The following is a 20,655-nucleotide window of genomic DNA, read 5'->3' on the forward strand; positions in this document are numbered from 1 at the left end:
ATGTTCACTAAGTGACTACTGTCTGCCTCGTGTTATGTTTGGGACAGCAGTGGCTGAGGTAGACAAGGCCCATCCCCTCTCGAAGCTTACAAGTGATTGGGGGAGGGGGGAGAAAATAAACAAAAAAAAAACAGGGAAATAAATCTTCTAAAGAAAACAAAATGGGGATGGGAATGAGGTGCCTGATAGCATGTTGGGGGATTGCTGATCTCAGGAGGTGGCATCGCCAAGGAGCTGCTTGGTGGAGAGCACAGTTCAGGTAGAAAGCTCCTGGGATTTGAATCAAAATCTATCATCTGTCAGTGTGCAGGAGGAACCTAGTGTCAACGACAGTCTCCTTAAATGATGTAAGAGTGCCGACAAATTTTTCTCTGGATTATCACAATGAAAAAGCACCTCAATTTCTTTTCAATTGTTTGGAAAATCATATAACTGGCAGAAAAAAATACTTTTTTTTTTTTTTTTTTTTTGTCTGAGACTCCAAACCACCACAAATTCTTTATAATACTTTTAATGGACATTAGGTATCACTACTGCCATCACCTAGATGATGCTTATTGAGCATCTTCTATATTCCAGGCACCACCAGGTACTATATTAGCACCCAAGGAGAGAATGACCATTAAGACCCAGGTTCGGCCCCTGAGAAGCCCAGTCAGCAAGCAGATGAGCCCTGCTGGTGCTGGTGTGGGGGGGTCTGGTATGGCCCAGGCAGTAAGTACCTCTAACCTTGGTGCATACCACAGCAGCTGTGACTGGATAATTTCCTGAGCTTTACAGAGGAGAAGGAAAAGGTACCACTTGCCTTAGGTATCAAAGCCTGTTACTTCAAATCCCGCTCTCCAAAGCTAGCCTTCTGTCAGCAGCACACACTGCTTCTTTTGACCAATTCAAAGAAGAAAGTAGCTTGTGGATTCTGAAGGATGGCTCATGTCCAGTCACTGAGGCTGGGGGCCCCCTCCTCTCCAGCCCAGACATTGATCTTGTGGCTTCCTGTTTGTTTAGCCATGACAGGAAAGCCCTGCCCATCTCTACTAAGTCTGACTTTATTTGTTGCTATAAATTTTGAGGAGCCTTCCTGATGGTCAGATAGCTGAAATTTTGCAGTTTCTCTTCAAAAACCAGAGAACATGGAGAACATTTGAAAAAGGGAAACAAATGCCCTACTGAATCATTGTAGGGTGGCATCCACAGATATCTTCTATAATACCAACTGTAGCAAGGGTCATCTTCTGCCTTCTAGCAGCTCTTAACCACCTATGCTCCCCCATACTGAATCTATACCTGGGACTGCAGCATCTTACGTGAATACTGAAGGAAAGGAAAATACTCATTTTATTTATTTTAAATTCTCCCCCTATTTAAGCTTCAAGGGGCATCTTTAGGGAGGTGCCTAGGTTGAAACTACATGATATGGAAACACACGTAAGTTGATGCTTCTTCTTATCTTTGGAAACTTAAGAAGTCTTGTGAGTCTATGTTCATAAGAAGATTTCTACAATTCCCTGGAGAGCTTTCATTCCATAAAAACCCAGAAATTTTCACAAAAGACCCCAAATAGCTTAAGCAACCTTGAAAAAGAAAAGCAAATCTGTAGGTATCACAATTCCATATTTCAAGTTCTATCACAGAGCTGTAGTGATCAAACAATGTGGTACTGGCACAAAAACAGACACATAGATCAATGGAACAGAAGAAATACCCCAGAAATAAACCCAAAACTATACAGTCAATTAATGATTGACAAAGGAGGCAAGAATATGCAAGGGCTGAATATGCATGCAGCCACATGCAGAAGGATGAAACTGGACCACTTTCTTCCAGTAAACACTAAAATAAATTCAAAATGGATTTAGAACTTAAATATGAATCCTAAAACCATAAACATTCTAGAAGAGAGCAGAGGCAGTAATTTCTCTGACACTGGCCACAGTAATTTCTTTCTAGATATGTCTCCTGAGGCAAGGGAAACAAAAACAAACTATTGGAATTACAGCAAAATAAAAAGCTTCTGCAAAGCAGTGGAAAAAAATCAACAAACCTAAGACAACCTACTGAATGGGAGAAGATATGTGCAAATAAGACATCTGATAAAGGATTAGTATCCAAAATATATAAAGAACTTACACAACTCAACACCAAAGAATAATAATCCAACTAAAGATGGGCAGAAGACAGGAATAGATATTTCTCCAAAGACAGCATCCGGATGGCTAACAGACACATGAAAATATGCTCAACATCACTCATTATCAGGGAAATGCAAATTAAAACTACAATGAGATATCACCTTACATCTGTCAGAATGTCTAAAAACAACACAAGAAACAAGAGTTGACAGGATGTGGAGAAAAAGGAACCCTCATGCACTGCTGCTGGTGGGAATGCAAACTGGTACAGCCACTGTGGAAAATAATATGGCAGTTCCTCAAAAAATCGAAATAGAACCTACATATGATCCAGTTGCATTTCGGTATTGCATTACTGGGTATTTATCCAAAGAATAGGAAAACACTAATTCGAGGCAATGCATGCACCCCTATGTTTATAGCAGCACTATCTACAATACCCAAGCTATGGAAGCAGCCCAAGTGTCCACCAACAGATGGATAAAGATGTGGTATGTATGTGTACGTAAACACACACACACACACGGAGGAATATTATTCAGCCATACGGAACAATGAAATCTTTCCATTTGCAATAGTATGGATGTATGGAGAGAATATACTGCTAAGTGAAACAAGTCAGAGAAAAAAATACTCTATGATTTCACTCATATGGAATTTAAGAGACAAAACAAAGGTAAAAAAGAGACAAACCAGAAAATAGACTCTTAACTACAGAAAAGAAACTGATGGTCACCAGAGGGGAGGCAGATGGGAGGATGGGTGAAAAAGGTGATGGGGATTAAGAGTACATTTATCATGATGAGCACTGAGTAATACATAGAATTGCTGAGTCACTATATTGTACCCCGAAACTAATGTAACAGTGTATACTAACTGTACTGGAATTAAAAGAAAAAGAAAAAAAATTATAAAAAGAAAAAATAAGAACAACAGTTTTCAGAAGGGAACATGAAGGATGTAAAAAGCCTTCCTATTATTCCCTTGAAGGCTCTCTTCCCATTTCAGATATTGTTGAATCTTGAAAATGGATTTTTTAATCAGCCTTTGGCAGTTCTGTCGAGGATATAGTCTCTTATGGCATTCTGCAGAAATAGGATTATTGATATACTTTGTTATTGTTTTAAAATGACATTCATAGCCTTCTTTGTATCTAAAATGGCAGAATTTTTATAAGAAACATTTACCAAGAAAAAAATTGAAAATAAGTTTAAAAAAATCAGAAATTCTCTTTAAACATGTTGGGAACCTGTCAATGCTCGGGACTACACTGAATAAAGTGAGTTGCCCAACAGGAAATACTTATCAATATCACTGGTTATCTGGCCTGTGAACCATGTGTCCAAAGGGCCACTCCCCATTTCTTTCTATCTGGGCCACGGAAGAAATCTTGTTCTGAAATCTAATAATAAGAAAGGAAAACAGAGGCCCCAAATGCAGTGCAGAAATATTTCAGAATTCTTTTCAACTGCTTGATCGGTCATAGTTCTACACCTCCAAATTGGGGAACTAATGATCCAGCACATTTTGGTTGCTCCACAGGAAATATATATGAATCATGGCATGAATCACACCCAAAATGTATTTGTGAAGTACCTGTCTCACCAGGTTGAATTAAGATCTCAGTCTTGAGAGAAGAAAGATTCTGAGGTTCAAATTTGGGACATTTACTAGCTAAAAATATCTGAACAAGGAGCCTGTGATTACTATTATAGTTACATGTAGAAAAGCTGCAGCAATATTCACTGTTGGAGATGAACTTACCGATCCTTTCTCTGCACTATCCTTACTCCAAATTAGGAACGAATCTCTGTAGTGACAGATTCTTTCTTTGAGGATCCCAGGCTAGGAATGCTCAGATTTTAAAGCTTCTCAGGAGAACACGTATGCCTTCTGAGTTTCTGTCTAGCTCTATGTGGCTCCTGGCCATCCGGTGTTAGAAGGTGGATAGAACTGGCCTCCCCCTCCAAACTTTTACATGAAGCCAAGTCTCTGAGGAGCTCAGAGAAACAACTGAAAAACCTCAACTAGTCCTCACTTCTCACTCACACACATCTGTTGTTCCAGTTTCAAACTACTCTGCAAGAGTCTGATCTTCTCACCGAGGCTCAGCTGAGTGACCAGAGAGCACAGAAAGTGAAGAATGAGTAAAATGTGACAAGGAGTCACAAAAGTAATGACCACACAGGAGAGTGCAGGAGTCAGACACAGCACCAAACATCGGCAGCTCTCTTGTTTACATTTTACACTTCACTCATTGAGCCAAGAGAGAATTTTTCTGAGTAGGTTTTTTTTTTTTTTTTTTAAGATTTTATTTATTTGACAGAGAGGGAGAGAGAGAGAGTGAGCACAAGCAGGGGGAGCAGTAGAGGGAGAGGGAGAAGCAGACCTCCCACTGGGCAGGGAGACTGATGCGGGGCTTGACCCCAGGACCCTGTGGTCATGACCTGAGCCAAAGCAAGAGGCTTAACCAACTGAGCCACCCAGGTGCCCCTCTGAGTATCTTAAGTAAACTGGAGAAGTCCCACTGCCAGATGAGGTTCTGTTAAAGAGCAAATAGCAAGGATCACTCTTACTCTTTTCCTAGAGAAATGAATAATGACAACAAGTAGAGCAGCTTTGAACTTGGATGATGAATTAGTTACATATCCTGCTGGTTTCCTACTTGTGCGTTTACACTTTTAAAATACTAAAAAAAGGAGGCAGTCCTTCAGTCAGTGGATGGATGAATAAACTGCGGTCCATCCAGACAATGGAATATTACTCAGCACTAAAGAGGAGTAAGCTTTTCAGGCCATGAACAGACATACAGGCAGGACCAGCCTAAAAAGACTACATGCTTTAGGATTCCAAATCTACGGCATTCTGGAAAAGGCAAAACAATGGAGCCAGGAAAAGGATCAGTGGTTGCCAGAGGTTGGGCGGAGGAAGCTTCGGATGAACAGGCAAAGCACAGAGGATTTTTAGGGAAGTAAAACTATCCTGTATGATACTGTAATGGTGGATACACGGCATGTTACTTCATCCAGACCCACAGAATGGACAGCACCAAGAGTGAATCCTAATGTAAACTATGGACTCTGGGTGATGATGATGTGTTGGTGTGGATTCACAGATTCTAGCAAATGTGTCCTGTTGACGGATATTGATCGTGAGGGAGGCCGTGCCTGTGTGGGAACTCCCTGTGCCTTCTGCTAAATTTTGCCGTAAACCTAAAACTGCTCTAAAAAAAAATCCATAAAAAAGAAAAAGTAAAGCTAAAAAAAAAAAAGATACATATCTTTCACATGGAAGCAAATAAAGGGTACGACACGAGAACTGTCGTACGCATAGGCCACCAATTTCATGAGCACACATCAAGCATTTTGAATGAAAGAAACTACATTTGCAAGAAAATAGCTTCACTGATTTTATGAAAGCTTTCAAGAGGACATTAAAGTTACCTATTTACAAAAAAGGAAAAACATTTAGAGGATTATTAGGTTATTAGAATGTGTTTGACCTTTCATACAGTTATCAAGAAGGAGTTTAAAGGTTTCTCCAATTTAGGCAAATGGACTCGTTATAATAGGCAGGATATTATGTTACTTAAAGAAATAGATTATGAATTTTATGAAACAAGGTTCATTTCCAATTATGTTAAACATCAGAAGAAGCATTATTAGAACTTTTATTTCATTTAGCCTGAGACTTCTATGTATATTATGAAGTTCAAATTGGTTTTAAAGATAATGCTTTTTATGATGAAGCAAGGAAAAAACCTGATAATGAATCTATTTCTGATTAAATCCTCATTCTTCCTGTACAATAGAAATTAAACTCTGAAAAAAAAGGAAATAAAGCCAGTGTAAGAAAAATTAGCAAGCTAAAACAGTAACATGTTAATAAGAAACAGACACTAGGTAAATATCAAAGATTTTAGGGTTTGAAGGAAAATCAGGCAGAAATTGCCTAGTCAGTCTCTGACCAGTAAACTGGAATAAACTGGACATGGACTGAGAACGTGCTCCCTGTCCCAGGTTGAAAACTCAGGTCTCCTGACGCCCATCTACCACCTTGACCACCACCAGGTATTCAATGTCAAGAAGAAACAGAAACAGAAGGTTACCAAACTTGCTTGCTGCCCACCAGAATATCTACCTCCTGTGCCATAGTTCTTTCTTTATAAAATCAAGTCTTAAGATATTTATGAGTGTAATAGCTAAGAGATAGTCACTTAATAAAAATGTTTAATATGGGTTTTTAAATTTTCTTCAAAATGGGCAGTATTGCTTAACTTTTAGAAAATGTCCACTCTGGTGCTTTCATCATATTTTAAAATTACTTAAAAAAAAAAAAGAAAAAGAAGATATACCAAATAATACATTTATTAAAAAAATAAACCAACCCCTCCCAAAGCTCTGTAGGAGATAACACAAAGAGCCCACACCTATAGAAGCTCAGCAACCCTGACCCCACCCCACACACTTACTTCTCAGGCTCCCCATGCTGGGGGCTGGGTGGGTCCGAGGGGGCAGTGTGCTGTGGTAGGGCGGGGTGGTGCTGAACAGGATGTCGTTGGGCAGGGCTTGGTCCAGTATTGAACTTCGAGAACTGCCAAAGGAAGAGCCTCTCCGATTGCTGCATATGCTCTCATCAGAGAGGGTGCGATAGAGTGACCGTCTCGGAGATAGGTTCCCATAGAATGAAAACTAGGGGTTAAAACGTGGGGGGAGAATGGGGAAGACAGGCAAGAAAGAGTTAAAGCATGGAACTGATTGGACTAAATCCGGTGGGTACACACACCACTGTGCTAGCTTCTCTGGGTTGTCCCTAGGCAGGCAGGCACAAAGCATTAGCTCCGGAATGCTAAACCAGGCTTGCAGGTCCTGTAGGCAAACACACCAGGGCTCTGGTGCTGTTACTGGATTTGAATGTTTGCCTCCTTTGACATTCTGTGAAATACTATCATGAATTAGACATGCATGGCTTTATTGATTCTGAAATGTTAAATGGAACCTCCATAACCTTAGAGCAGTGCCAGCTCCTGGAAATGGAGAAGGTTGTTGCCATTTCCAGTACAGTTATTTGAAAGCACACATAGCACTGCCTTGATTTTAATTTGAAATGACTATGTTTTAATATTAGACAATTTCTGTACCAATGAACAGCATGTGAGGTTCAATATCATCTAAATAATAATAAAGCTAAATTTTGAACATGGTATAGCTTTCTAGGCCATGCAAACAGGTTCAAGAAAAAGGCTATCAGTCCAGTAAAATCTAGTTGGCTATAAAAATCACCACCCATAAAAGTCTATTACAATTGTTGAAAATGGAGCTATAGTTACTGATCATAACTGGATTTAAGGGAACCACTGAAATGATTGAGTGTTAATCCCACGTAGGGTGAGGAAAATTCTGACTCAAGAGGCAAACAGTCCAAAGCTCAAGAAAAACTAAATCAAATCTGACTTTCCAACTTCTTCTGCATACCGAACCACATTCCTTTTATATAAACAATAGTAAAAGCCAGAATGTTTGTATCAAACAAATACAGAAACGGCTATTTACATTCATGAGTGCAGCAAGGAGGCTAAAAATATTTCTATTGTATGTGTTCCTTCCATTGTGTCAGGTCTGTCCAACTGATGAATGGCAACTGGAATGTGTGCAGACTACAAAGTTAAATTTATACTACGAAAAGAAGGTGATTTGTCTTAGAAGGGGGGAAAAACGACCCACATGCCAAGGAGAAGCTCATTCCTATAAAAAGAGAAACTATTTGCACTTTTTGTACAATGGTCTGCACTCAAGCTTATACAGTACCATATACATGATTTGATACAAGTTTAGAAAAAAAAAGACTCATTATGATTGACTTCATCTGGGATTCCCTCTTCACACACCAGCAGGTCCTTCAGAACATGATTACAGGCGCATTAGATTAAAGCAGCTTTGAGGTAGTATCTAATTAGAGTGTTATTCTAAGAACACAATTAGGTTAATTGCAGTATTGTTTTATTATAGGGAAGACAGAAGCACACAGACTTGGTGTTTACCCTGATCACAGACAACATAGCAATGCCTGATTTTTTTTTTTTCCTTTTCCTTTGGACAAGAGAGCGCGCAGGATTAGAAGGGAGGACGTCCAGATTCTGTCCCTGACTCTGCCACCGGATATTTATGTGCACTTCTCATTTCACCATGTGGGGACTCAGTTACTTGCAAAGGGAGGAGACAGAGCTAAATTACCTGGAAGTCCCTTTTAATACTTTCCATGACTTCACAAAGTGGTTTAAGGGACTGTAATAATACTGAAGCTACAACTTGTAACAACACTAATCTATCATCAGCCCAGGACCACTTTGTTATGAATGAAGGTGTGTCAACCAACGTGAGGTTGGCTTATCAGACTGACACATGGCCTTCCCATGAGGCTGCTGCATAGTTCCATATTTACAATGTCTCAGCCTGGAGCAGAGGGTAGACTTCTGTAGCACGTCTGGTGGTATGGATTTAACAGCTACGGTTTCTTTCTTTTTTCTTTTCTTTTCTCTCTTTCTTTCTTTTTTAAAAGATTTACTTACTTATTCATGGGACATAGAGAGGCAGAGAAAATAGGCAGAGGGAGAAGCATGCTCTGTACAGGGAGCCTGATGCGGGACTCAATCCCAGATCCTGGGATCACACCCTTGATACGAAGGCAGATATTCAACTGCTGTGCCACCCAGGTGTCCCAACAGCTACCGTTTCTGATCACCCAGATCTGAAAGTACTATAGGAGGTCTGTCTGTGTTTTTTCTTTTCTTTCTTTTTTTTTAAGGATTTATGTGTTTGAGAGAAGGAGAAAGAACAAGCATGTGAGTGAGCATGAGCAGGGGTAAGGCAGGGGTAGAGGGCAGAGGGAGAGAGAATCCTAAAGCAGACTCCCCACTGAGCAGGGAGCCTGATACAGGTCGATCCCAGGACCCTGAGATCATGACCTGAGCTGAAACCAAGAGTCAGCCGCTTAATTGGCTGAGCCACCCAGGTATCCTGCCCATGTTATTTCTTATCTTTGGTCCAAATCTGCAGTGCATGTTTCATTGTCTCCTTTCTTCAGAAGAGGACCCTGGGCCAAGAGGTCAAGTCACGTGCACAAAGTCATGCAGCTGATTGTCGGGAGAGCTGGGACCTTAGGCCAGCCCCGCTTGCCTCTCGTCCATCCTCTCACCATGCTAGAAAGCTGCCCTTCCTAACCTCTCTCAGGCTCCCTCTGCTGAGTGACAGAACCAACCCTGAGGATGGGCAGCCACGCACAGGCTAACAGGTAGAATCGTGAGAGAGAATGCATGTGGGGGGGACTCCTGAAATTTCTGGGTCTCCTTAGAACCTTCTTTAGTGTCTCTGGTAACTTCAAAGCCTCTCGAAAGTAGCTAACCTTTCTTCGTCCCTCCTCCACTAAGGGACTGTCAGGAAGCATCAGCTTCAGGAAATCTTCTTTGGACAGCACATGCTGAGTTTCTGAGGCTGCATCCCCCACCACGGTCTGGTGCTGAGCTGCTGTGGACAGGAGATCCATCTCACCATATAGCCTGTTGAAACAAACCAGAGGGGAAATTAAGAGCCGAGGTCAGCATCTCTGTCAAGAGCCTGTAGCCTAAAGGATTCAAATCCGCTGTTTCGATAACCACATACTCATACATGTGATTCTTAATTATTAAGTCAGCTCATTGTTGCTGCATCTGCTCCAGACCCCCACGTCATTTTACATCTGTGAAATGAGCTCCACAGCAAAGTTAAGAGTTCTGAATAATTCAGAAACAGATCAGATCCCTGAAGCCCTGGATGGGAAAAAAATATAGCCCGCTTCTTTTTTTTTTTCAAAAAGGTCGTGTCAGAAAACACATTTTCAATAATTCATCAGAGATTATCATATGTCCTTTGCAACACTTCCTTGTGATTCTTAGAAACTCGAGAGAGGCTTTCTCTTGTGGCTAGACAACCACACCCCCACATCTCACCCGGACAACACAGAGAGAGGCACCCTAGGGAGCCTGAAGTTTAAGAGTAATCGATTCAGGCATGTGCCAAGCATGTTTTATTATCAGCAATTCCGCAAAGCCGTTTGGATAAATAAAGCAGCTGTCTCCCTTAATTATCAGCATATAAAAATGTATTTACGGACAACAAAAGTCTGTCTCGCAGAATTACCGTTTTCAGCTCCTTTCCAGGGAGAAAACCAGGGAGTCATTTTTAAAAGGTTTACTCTGGAAATGCAATCTGAGCAACCAAACATTCCGGAGGACACACAGAACCATTAGTGGCTGTACTGTCAGCAGAGGTGAGTGGTCCTTGCCGCATGACCTGAAATGTAGTGTTCTAGGAATCCATGGCCCAGGGCAGCAGGCAACACAGGATGACCTGTATGTTATTGCCAGGTGTCACTGGGATGACTCTATTTCAAAAGCCAGGCTATCCTGTCACAGTGTGACAGCTCACTAAGAAATTACCAGCATAAGAAACACACAGATATGCTCAAAATTAACAATGGTTAGGTCTCTATGGCCTTCGCTTTGTTTCTGAGATAGATAAGGCTCAGTCTGAGGGTTCCACAATATGATTTTAAAGGGATAACTGGAAACCTCAGAGTTCTGTGAAACTTCTGGAGGGCAGAACTGATTTTATATTTTATGTCCGAGGAGACACTAACATTCTGTAATCCTCACTATACAGACTAGACACACTATACTTGGCCAGTCCTTTTCAAAGCATTTTTCTGTGATCTGGTGAAACACTGTTTTTGCAGTCTGCGGTGTTAGAGTCATCACTTCTACACTAACTGGAGTGTTTCCTTGTTTTCGGAGTGCTTGACTCAGCTGGACAAGGCCTGGGGCACCTGCCCCCGCCCCAAGCACACAGAGACCTGGCCTGGGAGCCGGGTTCAAATTGCAGCACTAGCCTTGTGTGAAGAGGGTATATAAGTGGTCTGCCAGGCAGATCCTCAAATCCCTTCCTCACCATGCCCCCAGGGTTGTCCTCCTTTTGCTAAAAGTCAGTGCCATCAAACCCAGATGTGAAAATGCACAGTCTCTTGTAGGCTCTGGAGACAAAGATGTCCACATGGGCACCTGTGGACAGAGGCAGGCCCTTTCCTGATTGTTCGAGAGAGCCCCCTGCTCAAATAGTGCTTCTACACAGAATTTGGAAGGCTTGGGATGCATTTCTGGGAAGCACTCAGAAGATGTTACTAAAGAGGCAGACATACCAACGTTATCATTAGGAATTTGCATTTATGGTCAAAAAGTGTGGTTATCACTATAAAATTCCTTTCTAAATAACTCATCTGCAATGACTGACATGTTTTTTTTTTTTTAAAAAAGGATTCCATGTTCAGGTTCAGTACTAAAATGATTTTTAATTGAGAGAGCAGAATCAGGTTCTTCCTATTTAAGAAGTGGAATCATTTTTTAAGAGAAAAAAGTGATACTAATTTATCAACCAAGTTTAAGATCTAGAAGTGCTCTCTGAAAATCACTGCAGCCCCCAGTGTCCCCTGGTGCTGTCAGTATTTGGGGACACAGCCAAACACAGTGGCTTCATAATTTGGTGCATGGGAGATTGTTTTTCCTTAAGGCTGTCTTTTTTTTTTTTTTTTAATAAGCAAATGAACAGTAAAATAGCTCTGACTGCCCTTGCTTTGTATCCTTGAAACATGATTTCTTTACCTCTTCAAAGAGACAGAACAGTTTCCACATGTGCTTTATAAAATGGATTATCAGCATTTTTTTCTTTTTTTCAAACAGGTACATAACATCCCCCCCTTTACCTGTTCCCACAAAACCTAACAACCAAAAGGGAACCAAAGTCATGTTAAAATTAGGTAGAGTCCTTTTTCTTTGAAGATGTCACTTATACGACAGATTTAAGAAACACACTCACAGACTCTGTGGGAATTCAAATTGTCCTTGAACTTGTTTATTTACGGGCGTTATGATCCCATCATCAATAATAGCACATTATCATGACTGTTCTACTGCAGGTGGCTTGTTGGATATAAGAATAAAGAACGGGGATTTCTTTTCTATGCAAATGTCAAGGAAAGAGAAGACTTTTAAAGAGAAACATAAATGCCACCATTTAAGAAGTTTTACAGAGATGTTTCTAGATTACTCCTTTTTAGAAAAGATGTTTCTGACACATGCTCAGTCAATCCCCATGGTGTGGAAGGTTGCCTAGACACGAGCCCCTGGCCACCTTACCCCTGACACTCGGTCACTTCAGGCTCCTCTGGCGGTGGGCTGTCCTCTGATTTCTTCCAGCCGATGACATACTTGCTCACGGCTCCCTGCCGGTGGTAGGGCTTGGACACAGACCCAGGGACCTGTTGGGCACTACTGTGAGACACGATGTAGACTTTGGACGTATCCAGGGACCCACTATTTTTGGAACAGTGAGCTGAGGGGCTTCCTGAATGGTGTGAACCGCTGGGGAGAGAAAACAGACCAAAGCTGTCATACAACCAGATTCCAGCAGTGCTAGATTAGCCTCTGGATGTGGAGCTACCATGCTTGACACCCGGGAGTGACATTGGGTGGAATGAGGCAGGCACAGCTGTCTTTCAACCATGGGACTTTCAAAATGCCCAGTTTTCCAAGGGCTAAGGATGCTCCTGTGCCAGCTATAGGCCTGTGGCTGGAAGGATGTTAAAAACAATCAGAGGAAAATAAAATAGAAACATAAATAGCAAACTGAAACAGATGCTTCAAAAAACAAGGAAACACAAGAGAAGATGCTCAACCTCTGCTGTTGCCAGGAAAATGGCCCTGCAAACCACAAAAGAGTACCCCGCACATTCACTACCTCACAGAAATGGGAGCATCTGACACTGAGTGTCCAGTGTTGGCCGGGACTGGGAGCAATGGGCACCTTCCCACTTCTGGGAGGAGCAAGAAGTGTGGTGGGCAGCCTGGAAGGCAGCCTAGGCATTCCTTGTGCAAGTGTGCACCTGTAGTTATGACCCAGTAGTTCCGCTCCCACGTGCATACCCTAGATAAACCTCTGCATGCGTGCCATTGGAAATAAGTAACAATGTGGACAGGAGGACTGATTTAATAGGTTCCCAATGGCAGCAACCTGAATCATCAGTGAAGTAGATGGTCAATTAATAAACAAGAATGGATAAAGGGAATACGTCATGAACAAATAAACTGAGACTGCACACAACTCAGGTGAACCTCACAGACATCATGTAGAAAAAGAAGCAAATCACAAAGAATATGTTGATTCCATTTTTAAAGGAAGTTTATAAATAGGCAAGATGGTATTACTCAGGAACGCATATATTCAGTTAGCAAAAACAACAAGGAGATGCGAGGGGAGGCTGATCAGAAAAGCAGGTTAGTGGCTACCTGAGGACACGACAATCGCTGGTCACAGAAATGCCAATTCTGTATCTGGTGGCTGTCTGCATGTTTGCCATATGACCACACGATACAACAGCAACAAAATAAAATTTGAATGATGTAATCCCAAAAACAATTTTTTTTTTTTTTAATTCAGTGGTTAAGCTAAGACCAGAAGGACTCCTCACTGGCTGTATAAACACCTCTAGAGTGATAAAAGCCTAAAAACCTTTTTTAATTCAGGAAATTGACACTATCACATTTTATGATTATTGAGTACAAAATAGAGATTATTGGCATTATTTTACAAACATGAAAAAATTAAAATTAAAATCTAAATGCTTCAATTACAGTAGGCCTCCCGGTATGATGAAATATAACCTTATTCTGAAACCCCTGATAAGCACCTACCTTTCTGAAAAACCTACATAATCAAGCATCATGTGATGCAGGTGGTAAACAAAAAAAAGTCCAAAATTAAGAATGGTTATTAAAATGGACTTTTTATAAACATTCACAAAGAAACAGGGTGATAAAATAAGCCAACTCATTTTGAGGGTTTACATAGCTGGAGACACTGTGGTATATGAAAAATTAAAAAACAAACAAAACAAAACAAATAAAACACCTCATTTACTACTATGAAGTAACTGCTGTTGGTGGTAGGTCTGGCGTTCCTGCGTGGGACTCAGAGCAACTTCAGTCTGAGCTTAGACTGGGCTCTGAGGGGAGATGCTTAATTGCCTTCTCATGCCCAAAACTACCCAAGAAAGAAGCAAGGACTGCAGAAGGGAGCTAATGAACTCTTTTCATTTACTGGGGTACACACCCAGTAGTCACCTCCCAAAATGAAATCTCCACATCCAGGCAATGGGGTCTGAAGGCCTGTATGTTTTCCCCTGAACTGCCTATTTTGAAAAATTTCAGATTTAGGGATATGGTATAAAAAAGAGTAAAATAACACCCATATATCCTTTATCTACAGTTACTATCTGTTACTATTTTGCTACATCTGCATTATTCTTCTGTACACATATTCCTTTCTGAATCTTTTGAAAATAGCTGCAAACTTTGTGACATCATACTCCTGCATTTCAGCATAAGGTCCTTAAAAATAAGGACATTCTCCCTACATGGTAACACCATGATTATCACACTCAGGAGATCACACATGAATGCAATGCTATCACCTAATATGTCGTTCAAATTCTAATTTCCCAACAGTTCCCAATCATGCTTATGGAAAGTTTCCCCATTCAGAGCCCTGCAAAGGGTCATGCATTGCCTTTAGCTACCACGAGCTAACATGATTTTCCTTGAGATGTTTTATTTTATTTTATTTCTTAAATATTTTATTTATTTATTCATAGAGACACAGAGAGAGGATGAGAGGCAGAGACACAGAGAGAGGGAGAAGCAGGCTCCATGCAGAGAGCCTGACGTGGGACTCGATCCAGGGTCTCCAGGATCACACCCCGGGCCACAGGCGGCGCTAAACCGCTGTGCCACCAGGGCTGCCCGTTGAGATGTTTTATAGTTAAAATCTCAGGGTACCCCAAGCCTAGGACAGTTAACATGCTGCGTAAACCACCCACATGTCCCACTGAAATGACCAAAATGAACATCTTTTGAGAATGTATTGTGAATAATGACAGCAGGGTCAGAAACTGTCATGTGCTTTTACATTTGCTTTACAAAAGTTATTTTTCTAATGCAGACTTGATTAAAAGTGTCTTTTACCCCAACAGTTAAATGTATAAACCTTAAATTCTAGAAAGATCTCGGGTTCATGGGTTTGAGCCCCATGCTGGGTGTAGGGATTACTGAAGAAAACAAATAAATAAATTTCGAAACAAATTTACTGAGTCGACTGGATGAGCAAAATGGCAAAAATCTATGCTTAGCAGCAGTAACATCATTATAAAAGTTTTCTCTGAAATGGGTAAATATTTTAGCATTTTGGCAATAAGCTTTCCATGAATCCTTCCCTTCTGGACTAAAATTCTTATTTTCAAGTTTCAACACCTGAAAGCTCCAATCGCTGCTACTAAGAAAAGGGTATAAATAATGATAAACAGGAGATAATATGAGTCATTCTGCAGAACAGTCCAGAACATGAAATTATTATTATTTGAAGTTGATTCATTTCACTTTGCAAAACCTTGGTTAGGCTGATATGACTCCTGCTTTATGTTCTGAGCTCTTATCTATGTGTTCTGCCCTCTCAGAAAGAAAAAAAAGGGGGGGGGGCAGAGATTGCTGAACTAAATATCTTGAGTAGCAAAGAAAGCAGGCTGTATCCATGCTTGTTCTGCTTTTTGGATGACTCCTGCACATCCCTCCACCTGTCTGTTTTTGCCTCCTGCCACAGAAGCTTGTCTTAAAGAGTTTTATGTCCTCCATCTTCCTCAGCACAATCCTGGAATTGTACCACACACACAGCCCTGTGCTTACTTTCCTCCTGGATGGCTGCTAGGAAGTAAGCGTGTGGGCGCTGGGGCTGGAGAGGGTGGTGGTGCAAAAGCCGAATCAGAGTAAGAGTGTGCCCTACACTGATGAGGGCTCGTAAACACCAGAACTGGGAACCACTGGTCCCAGGCACCTCCTACTTCTCCAGGAGAAACCCCCCGTGGGTTTATGTACTGAATCAATAAGCATTTACCAAGCATTCTTCCTGCATTGCCCTCCTTCTTTTCCCAAGCCTTCTAAGGCCCACCATGTGCAAAGACGTGTACTAAAGTGCTGTGGATACAAAGTGAATGAGACAAGCCAAGGGCCTTCCAGGCTCCAGGACACTCCAGTGAAAGCAGGCAGCAGTGAGCTACAGTCTCATGCAGGGAGATGTGGAATAAGCATAACCCATCTCGGCTAGGGGTGAGTGCGCACAGGGAAGGAAAACGTTATGGGATCCAGAGTGCGTGGGGGATGGGGTGTGACTTGAGCCAGGGTGGTCGGCCCTGCTCTCAGCCCCTACAAGCAGTTTATTGTGCTCCTTCTGCTACTTGGCCTATTCCCAGTCACTACCCAGACCCCTGGGGACTGGCCCTCAGCTCCCAGGTGATCACGCACCGGCCTGAACAGAAGCAGAAGAGGAAAGCAGGGGAGCTGGTGATTTTGTCATCACAGACTTGTGTATGCCGGCCGGGGCACTGGCCCTTCGGGGTCTGCAGAATCTGACAGAGGCTTTCATGAGCACAACTCCTTTTACCTCAACTTGCAGAAACCTTAAAACTTATTTTAAACATTTTAAATGTAAAGTATCAATATATTTAATGTTTAAAGTATTTCAAGATAAAAATACTTATATTTTATACTCATATAAATAAATATGATATTTGAAATTTTAAAATATTTTAAAAGCTTCAAAATATCTTACGTCTTATTTTCTCTGGTTCTCCTGCACAGGTCAGGGGACAGATGGGAGGAAGTATTCAGAGGACTCAATTTAATGACTGAATTTTACCCTGAGCAAAAGCATAGAGCTGAAGTTGAAAGGTGGCTTCAAAGTCACTGTCAGCGAAGAACAACAAGAAAAACCCAGCCAGGTGCTAAGGGACTTCAGTCCCTCAACATGTATCATTTCCACAACAGCTGTGCACAAGTTCAGTTTAAAGTGGTAGAAGAAAGTAAAATCAACCAGAAATTCCATCTCACACTTGTACATACTTTTTAATAGCCTAACCCATTAAATTAATGAACAGTTAAGGTATTCAAGAAAGTCTACTTCAAATCCCTACACGTATCCCTGCCTCTATTTATAAACGAATGTGCTCTCAGTGCAGCTTCCACAGAAATTTTCCTTAATAGTGCTACAAAATTCTGTTTGCGATGCCAGTAACATTTGTCTTACAAGGTATCACGGAGTCGGCTGTTTTACAAAACTTGTACACTCTGAATAAGACATTCGAAGGGTAGAAATTCCCAAGGTGATTCCTGTAGTGGGGCCAATTTTCAACTGTCCCTGAGGTTGGAAAGGAATAATGTAGGTAACTGAAGTCACTAATACTTCTGCATTATATCAGCTATTTATCACTAAACGTTTTAAGTCAAATTATTAATGAGAACTGGTAAGCAGTAGTAAGAACATCTATTTTGAAAATAATCTCCATATCCTATGCTCCCTCTGCCCCAACAGAAGGAGACCTAGTATGGGGTGAATCCTTAGGACCCCTCGTCTGGCACTGCCCCTCCTTCTCCTGGTGAAACAATACTTTGATTTTCTTCTGGGGAAGCAGCAGTCTTCTCGGCTGCATGGTTTGGGAGGGACTGGCCTCTGTGAGGGGCACTGCCTGCCTCAAACAGTGGTACCTCCTACCACTCCGAGGGGACATGAGGAGGTAATTTGAAGATGTGGGTAGGAGAGTTTCTGCTGAAACTAAAGAAAATCACACTTTCTTCCTGTGGACACAGGAGCATGGGCTAGGGGTCTGCAGGTGCCATGGCCATTTTTGACCAAGAGGGGCCCCCTGAGATTTCTGGGGCTTTGATGTGGAACCTAAGGATGGAAGGTAACCCAGTTGTGGGTGGTATCATGTGAGTTGCAAGCAGAAATACCTTGACAGTTCTGGACTTTACAGTTACATGAACTGAAATATTGTGCTTGTTGTGTGAACTGATTAGTGGGGAGTTTCCTTTGACTTGTAACAAAAATGCCCTCGAGTGACATAAACAGTAAGGAAGACGCCAATGAAGGTGTGAGCCACAGGACAAGAAAAGCAGAACAGCAGCAGTGAGGAGGTGCATGTGTGTGCAAGTTTTACATAAATAACTTTTCATGACTTCCAGGGAAGAGAGCTGAAATGTTCTACATGTTTCTTTGAGAACGGGATCACGGTTACCCCTGTTTCTACCCACTGACTGAACATGGGGTTGTCCACTGTGGCTTTTGGCCCAGAGTTGGTGAAGTCCCCGCCCCTGGCCATGGCTGTAGGAGCAAGGGACAAGGTCCTGGCACACCGATAGCTTCGAGATGGGTTTTGGGGAAAAGCCTGATAGTAACTGGGAGTTGAGTTAGGAAGCCATGCAGACAAGAAGGGAAATTAGGGTGGTCAGTGTGCAGGGGTTAAATTCTGTCCACAGCCAAACCTGAACAAATGAGTTTCTGTCCAGTCTCTGACAGCACAAATCACAAATCATAGGAGTTTTAAAACCATTGTACAGATGTACATCACATAAAAGTTTAAAGCTACTTGTAACTGTGTATTAAACATCTGCACTTCAGATATCATTCTTTTAAACTTAGCTAGTCTTTATTTTAAAAAAATGGAACTGATAATCTGAGTGTACTTTCAGACCTTGGGTGCCCCCTTTCTGGAAGGGGGTCATCAGAACCCAGAAGACACCCGCACTGCCTTCATCAGAGGGGGCTACACCCGGACAATGCAGAGCCTTCCACCCCCAGTTCCTGGAGCGGGGGTACAACTGAGTACTGCCCAGATCTGTCCACTTCTCCTAAAACTTTAGGAGATGACATTGGGAGAGGGTAGTCAGTGGCCTGACTCGAGCAATTAATATCCATGTGTAGTTCTCGCCCTCCGGAGAGGAGGGAAGAGAACAGACACACAGTGCCTTACTGATGTGCAAATTTCACACCCAGACTTCCGAAACAGGCCCTTCATCTGAGGTTGCAGGGCGGGGCGGCCAGTGGACAAGCTACCTTGCCTGCGCACACTGCATCCGTTTCAGGGCCCTACCCGCCCCCAGCAGGACTCCGGGGGCGCCCGCAGGTGCAGGCCCGGCGCGCAGGTGCACTGACCTGGAATGGGACGAGATCTCGCTGAGGTCACCCATGCTGCCGTCGGCCGCGCTGCCGGCCGAGATGGGGGGTGCGTAGCTGTGCACCGCGTACATCTTCGCCTGCTCGTCGTCGGGCCCTGCCACGTCGGCGGAGTCGGCCCACTGCTCGGCGCGGCTGTGCATCACCGCCCGGCCGCCCGGCAGGTGCACGGCGCCCAGGACGGCGGCGGGCATGCAGGGCGCCGTGTCGATGCCGCTGTCGGTGGAGGCCCCTTTGATGTAGGTCAGCCCCAGCAGCTCCGGGTCCATCAGGTCCCCAGACCCGAAGTGCTTGTCGTCGCTGTTGCTGGACGTGTTACTGGAGAGTGTGTTGCTGCTGGAGTGACTGGAGCAGCTTTTGTCTCCGATCTTGAGAAGAAAGAGAAATGGAGAGGCTTCGGATGGATCCATCCCATGCTTTGCTTCTTTGTGAGGATGATTACTCTCACTCAGACTCACAAAGCTATGCACCAGATGACTCCAACTGAACCTTTCTACTTGCTCTTCGGTGTGAGGCAATGAGAAAATTCACTTTTAAAAAAAACACCCTGATTTTAGGCAGAAGTCCCAGACTCATAACTCCTCTCATAATTCATTTTAAGTTAAATGGGGATCATCTCAAGTCTCCGCTCAATTATTTATGCACAAAGCCCAAAAGTATTACCCCGGTGTCACTAACTAGAAAATAATCAGCAAATGTTAGACAAACTGGAAAAGCACATGGAAAATTAATAAAAGGAGGAGAATAGCCTTTTATCGAGAAAATTCTACTGTGACAAATTACAGCGCCAGCCTTGGGTGTGGGCAGAGGACTCAGGTTTGAATCACAGCGGTGCGATATTGTGCCATCACTCTGCCCCTATCTGTGCTTGTAACACTGAGTGTGGGTGATTAACATGTGGACCCAACAAGATAATACACTGTCATGTACTGCAGCTGCCAAGCGCAAGATAAGTGTAAGTGACTTCTCTGGGAGACCTCAGGTACTATTGAGAAGGGGCGCTCTTTGCACTCCCTGGAAGACAAAAAGCACAGACAGTGCAATACATGTCCCCATCTGGCTAAGGTGCTCCTACAGACACAGCTCTTCTGCACAGCCTGGGGATGCTGACACGACCTGAAGCACTGGCAAAGGGCAGAATCATGAGGACAAGTGGTGCCCTGATCTATCTTAAAGTGGCTTGGCCTTGGGACACCTGGGTGGCTCAGTGGTTGAGTGTCTATCTTCAGCTCAGGTTGTGATCCCAGGTCCTGGGATCGAGTCCTGCATCAGGCTCCGCAAAGGGAACCTGCTTCTCTCTCTGCCTCTCTCTGTGTTTCTCTCATGAATAAATAAATAAAATCTTAAAAAAAAAAAAAAAGGAAGGAAGGAAGGAAGGGAGAGAG

General features: G+C 42.7%; 1 protein-coding gene across 11 annotated transcripts in view; it reads right to left on the bottom strand.

Moving 5' to 3' along the window:
* SIPA1L2 (signal induced proliferation associated 1 like 2) overlaps positions 1-20,655 on the bottom strand; it is a 212,977-nt gene that overhangs the window by 19,301 nt on the left and 173,021 nt on the right. For all 11 annotated transcript variants that reach the window (XM_055308737.1, XM_055308742.1, XM_055308741.1 and 8 more), the window contains 4 exons: positions 19,250-19,638; positions 12,352-12,576; positions 9,531-9,684; positions 6,601-6,820 (listed from right to left, as the gene is read on the bottom strand). In XM_055308737.1, the coding sequence (XP_055164712.1) occupies positions 6,601-6,820; positions 9,531-9,684; positions 12,352-12,576; positions 19,250-19,638 (988 nt within the window). The remainder of the gene's footprint in view (positions 1-6,600; positions 6,821-9,530; positions 9,685-12,351; positions 12,577-19,249; positions 19,639-20,655) is intronic.

Source organism: Nyctereutes procyonoides, unplaced genomic scaffold (genome assembly GCF_905146905.1).
Source record: "Nyctereutes procyonoides isolate TBG_1078 unplaced genomic scaffold, NYPRO_anot_genome, whole genome shotgun sequence".
Classification (NCBI taxonomy): Eukaryota; Metazoa; Chordata; class Mammalia; order Carnivora; family Canidae; genus Nyctereutes; species Nyctereutes procyonoides.